Genomic DNA, 5,502 nt, shown 5'->3' with positions numbered 1-5,502 from the left:
ATCATTCTAGAAAAACAAAATAAAGACAGTGTATCAATAATAATTTTCTGTTGCTAAACTCATCTGATCTTTAATTAATTATTTGTCCGAAAGTTCACCAATATCAAATTAATATCTAAATTTTGCTAGTACTTTTCTAGAGAAAAATTCAACACTATGTAACTATCAATAACTAGATCCTTTTGACTTGATAGTCACTTCATGAATATTTTAATTCATAACCTTCAAATGAGACTTTGTTTCACCTGATCCCTGGAAATTGTGTTTCAAAAAGGCCGAAACAGGTTGGCATTTGGCATTGCTTTTTGCTTCCCTTAGTCTTAGTCTTGTTGGGGGAGATTGAGTTTCCAGAATGTTCTTGAGGAGATTCAAATCTCTTAAAAGATAGCCTAAAATCATAATTTATATGTGGGGATGTAGCTCAGATGGTAGAGCGCTCACTTAGCATGCAAGAGGTACGGGGATTGATACCCCGCATCTCCAATTTATTTTTTTATTTTCTTTCGAGTTTACAAATTTTCAAACAAGAAACAAATTTATGATTAAGTATAATAGTGTGAATGAAATGTGGATGGTAATCACAAGTCATGCCATACATGATAATGCTAAGACTAAGAATACATCAGAAAGGTGATTTATCCTTTAACAGTAAAGAGAGCAGAGATGCAGGATGTGGATTTGTGTTCATGAGGTAGAGTTTCCCATAGCTTTATAAAAGTAGGATCCTTTGAGAACACATCCTTGGTTAGTTCCCTTTTATCAATCCACTTTTTGATATCATGCTCAAGTTTGAGAACCCTTTCCTTGACATCTTCAAAAGGTTTATTGTTACTAATCCAGCTACAAAGCTCCTCCACCTCAGCCCAAAAACTGGATTCTGTGATATCTTCTTTTGGCATCCTGTTAGCATGTTCCAACCATCTCTGAGTGTACCTATACCTCTTTGGCCTAGCCTTATTCATATAAGGACCTGTGTCCTCATTCTTCAAATGACGGTAATAGTTGGCAATATCTAGAGGCTCAACAAGACGACGGAACCTGGTTCCGAGTTCAATCCATTCTTTTTTTCCTTCAAATTCGTCTGGCAGTGCATACCTCTTCAGCATTTCAATGATCTCATCCCATACTCCTGCAAGCACAAGCCTCTTCACGTTTGCTTGGAAATCCTTTGTCTCCTTTTGCACCTTGAAGGCATCATAATAACCTTTTCCCTTGTTTATCTCACAGGTTGCTTTGTACTCTTCCAAATCCCTCATGCTTGCCACAGCCTTTTCTTGAATCTCCTTTTTTATTTTCTCCTCATTTCTTTCCTTTTGCTTTTCTAACTCACCAGCTGCTCTAAGGCATAGCCGCGCTCTTACGCTCTGAGATCAATTTCAGCAAAAACAAATCATCTCAGTCTCACACACAAACATATATCAGCTGGCTAAACTATGCAGTCTAACTTTATGCTCGAAATATAAGATCTGTTATATTGAAAGAGAAGTTATTCTTGACCATACCATCGTAAATGGATGGTCAATATTAACTTCTCTCGCAATAACATCCTCTAACCAAGTTTTTGAAATCAAGGTCCAGTGTCACCTCGTGAGCAACCACAATTGCAGTCATAGTGTGGTCACTAAGACTAAATAAAAACTCTAACGTCGCAGCCACAATCACACTTTTTGAAACCTTGGCTCTAACTTAATATGACTTCTATAGATATATATAGAAAGCAAGAAAAAAAATTACTGACCAGTCCAAGGCTATCCAAGGCGGCTGCAATATCGGTATTAGGAACATCACCAGAAGACAAGGGAAGGTCATCAAGTTTGTTTAAGTACACCACATTTTGCATTCCCAAACTCTCCTCTAATTCAGCTTCATAGGCTAGATGTTGCAGTATGCTTTTGTTGGCAACTTCAGAAAGTTGTGTCAAATCTTTTAGCTGAGCAATATGAAACATGAGTTGCAAAACGGCGTCCGAGTTATTTACCACAATCAAATGGCCATTACCATTGCAGAAAATATAAGTTCCAAAGGGTCTATAAGGGCTTAACTCAACAAAATTTGTCATAGTCTCCAACAACAAATTTGTGCTTCCCATTAGATTACAAGCAACATGCCTTGTAACAGTTGCTGCATTCCTCATCACGGTGGAGTAAAATTCACAACTCACGCTGTCTCTTATTGAATCCTGAGGTTTGAAGTTGTTGTCGTCGGGAGTCAAAAGCTGAAGAGCATGACTGAAAAGTTTCTCAATACAAGAGAAAGGAGCAAGAAAAATCCTTGGCACTATGTCATATCGCATGACAAAGTGTACGAAGCGACGAGACCAGTTTTGTCGGTTTGAAGCATGAGAGAGTATATGATTACCAACCAAAGGAGAACCAAAAGTGACACACATGGGTGACTTGTGCTGAATTTGGTTAAGATTCTCTTCCAAGGCCCAAAATGTTGCAAGAATGGCCAAAACAGCCCCTGAAGAGTGACCTGTAAACACTACTTGCTTCCCTTCTGCCATAGCTTTCTTCACCTGCAATGCAACACAAAAACTTGACATCAAATTAAAAGGCTAGTTCAAAAACAGTTTCATTCCATCATAATGAGTACCTCACCTCGGATATAATTGAGGAAAATTTGAATAAGCTGTCGAATCGGTTTAAGAAAGCTTGGTTTACCAAAGCAGTTTCATCATTACCAACACTTTTAAGTAAAGGAAAGTGACCAAGATCTATCTTAGTTTCTCCAAAAGGTTTTGTAACAAACCAGTCAGTTTCAACCCACGATCCAGGAAAGCTTATAACAAGATATGCTACAGATTCCGAGGATGTCTTAAAATTTTCAGAAATATAAGGTTCCTTTGGTGACTTGTGAGCTTTGAAAGACAAACTACATGTCTTCTTGATAACCTCTTCATTCAATCCTATGTTATCTCCAACTAACCCTCCAACCATGTTTTGATCTGATTCATGGTTTCTTATTATCATAATCAAATAAATATAAAGGCCAGTGGATGGAGAAAATGGAAATTATTGAGTTGACCAAGACTCAAGTTTCCTGCACTTTCACAGAAGTTTGCTTGCAATTGTTTGATTAGTTAATTGGTAATTAGTGTGGAAATTGGAATGAATGGTGATGGGTGAAATTACTTAGTTGATGTTGATGACTGAATTAAAGTCCATGCCAATCTTCTAAGTGGGCTCCATAACAAATATGCTTTTTTTTGGGCTCCAATCAAACCATGGCTTGTAATTTACTCTCCTAAAGCATCATGGTGAAGAAACTCATTTTTTTTTAAATATCACGTGGGCACTAATATATACAAGTACTCAATCATAACAACATTTTTGAGAAAGATATTCAAAACTTGATAAACTCTTTCTAATAGGATTCTGATAAAGGGCTCGAAGAGGTGCTAAGACTATAGGGATGGGTAGAAGAGATAAGTTAGAACTTAACCAAACATGGCACCCCACAGTTAAACACCTCACATAGTTGCTGCTATTATCTTTATTTCTTACTAAATTATTAAAAAACAAATTTTTTATTGTATTTGTTGGAATTTTTGAAAAAATAACAGAATTTTTTATAATTTCTTTAAAAATTCAATGATTTCTAGAAAAAATAAATTAAAGAAATATCGGAATTTTCTGAAAATTTTAAAAAAGATTTTTACATTACTATCGGATATTTCTAAATTTCTGGTAAACTACCACATTTTAAAATTTTCGATAAATTATATCACTTTTCGAAATTTCCCGTAATTTTAATATTTTTTTTCTTATTGAATATGAATTACCAAAATTTTTTTAAAAAAAACTGGAATATAAGGTGGATACTAGATTTATAAAAGAATCCGGTATGTTAGTTTTTTTTTTTTTAAATCGATAAAATTCATACCGACAATTTAAAAAGGAACTACTATAAATTTTGTCAGTTACCAGGAATTTTGAATGAATTGTCGGAAATTTTATTCGCACTTTTGACTCAAATTTGTCCATTAACAGTTTGGAAATTATGAAAATATGTGGGGTACCAGGTTTAATTGGGAGGGTGACACGTTAAATCCTCCTTGTAATGTTTCAAGTCCGCCAAATGCCCATCAAGATCGGTCCAAATCATATACCTAATATAGTAAAGGCGCTTTACTTATCGAAGATCAGATGAACTCTCGCCTTTGGATACCACAAAAGAGCACGACCTCCACTCTAAACTCAATCATTGATCACATCCAACAGTATTTCCCAATTCAAATCGGATCAACTGAAACAATTTTAAAATGACATTCCTATCTAAGAGTGACTTTGAGTCACACCCAAGAACAATTCTTATTCACGCTTGCAACAATTCCACCACTCTCAACCATAACTTGAGTGTTAGAGTATTTTGGAGATACCCATCTCCGATCACCAAAGATTATAACCGTCGTACCAAAAACTTCACAATGGTGGCCATCTTCAACTTTCCATCTACTTCAGTTGCATAATGGAACAATAACGTCATTTATAAGAATCACTTTCTGATTTTTCACTAATTCTTCATCGAATCTCTTTGATCATCTTTGTTGCGCCTCCACAACCATTTTTTGTTACCGTTTGACAACCATAACCGCTTCTCACGTAGCCGTTTTCTACTACCTTGTCTATCACCACAATATCGTTCGTTCCTGATGTTCGATCAATGGTTTAGATCCTTCAAGATAACACATCACCAGTTCTTGGGACTGAAGAACATCATAAACACCAAGATCCATAGACTTTGATTGTAATTACTCAACCAACCACACCACCGCATCCGATCGCTCCAACATCATGTTTCTCCTCCTTAATTTTTGCTTCCTTCGCCATAACGTTAACTTCCTCAGCTTTAACATTCAGTTCCACTAGTGTTGTACGACCCTTAACAACTCCTAACATCGTTCGCAACACCACATGCAAACAAAATCATGTTAAACTTGTTTAACATGTTACAATAGGAATTACAAGGCTTATATATGGAACCTTGTTTTGCACGTTATTGATCTAAGAAAATCCAATGAAAATATATCTTTAATGTTGACAACTACTTTTGATGATGACAACTAGGGTTTAATGATGACAACCAGTCTTTAATGATAACAACTATAGCCAAGTGTAAACCGACTAAAGATACAAACCAAATTATTAGGGTTTGATGTACTTGACTATCTGATGATGGCAATCTAATGAAATATAACTTAAGCCTCATCTCAAAGTGAACTCAAGAAAGTGCCTACAAGAATGAAGTGTCATGAAAATTGGCTTCTTACCTTTCGCTATTACATTCCATACTATATATATCATAGTATCAGTAAATACAAATTATAATGACAAATATTCTATTGTCTAATTTTTCTAATTAACACCCCCCCCCCCCAAATTGATGAGGATGGTTGTTGTTGCGGTAAAGCGACAAGCAAAAATTAAGTTTGGAAGAATTCCAGGTTTTATCGTCTCCATAGGGATCGATGCCAGGGAAAGAATGCCTTTCAACGATCTC

At 35.7% G+C, this 5,502-nt stretch overlaps 1 protein-coding gene across 1 annotated transcript; it reads right to left on the bottom strand.

Moving 5' to 3' along the window:
* Positions 1-441: 441 nt before the first annotated feature.
* On the bottom strand, positions 442-3,121 carry LOC127126178 (protein EDS1L). The gene is made up of 3 exons (XM_051055060.1): positions 2,601-3,121; positions 1,739-2,518; positions 442-1,364 (listed from the first exon to the last, which is right to left on the bottom strand). The coding sequence occupies exons 1-3, from the start codon at positions 2,970-2,972 to the stop codon at positions 636-638; spliced, it is 1,881 nt and encodes a 626-aa protein (XP_050911017.1). The 5' UTR covers positions 2,973-3,121; the 3' UTR covers positions 442-635.
* Positions 3,122-5,502: the final 2,381 nt, after the last annotated feature.

The sequence above is a fragment of the Lathyrus oleraceus genome, chromosome 3, assembly GCF_024323335.1.
Source record: "Lathyrus oleraceus cultivar Zhongwan6 chromosome 3, CAAS_Psat_ZW6_1.0, whole genome shotgun sequence".
Classification (NCBI taxonomy): Eukaryota; Viridiplantae; Streptophyta; class Magnoliopsida; order Fabales; family Fabaceae; genus Lathyrus; species Lathyrus oleraceus.
The sequence above is the reverse complement of the archived record's forward strand: the minus strand, read 5'-3'. Positions and strand labels throughout refer to the sequence as shown.

Coding starts and splice junctions, on each gene's coding strand:
- LOC127126178 (XM_051055060.1), bottom strand. CDS start 2,972: ATGATAATAAGAAACCATGAATCAGATCAAAACATGGTTGGAGGGTTA. Junction 2,519..2,600: donor TTTCCTCAATTATATCCGAG/GTGAGGTACTCA, acceptor GTTGCATTGCAG/GTGAAGAAAGCTATGGCAGA. Junction 1,365..1,738: donor CCTTGGATAGCCTTGGACTG/GTCAGTAATTTT, acceptor AATTGATCTCAG/AGCGTAAGAGCGCGGCTATG.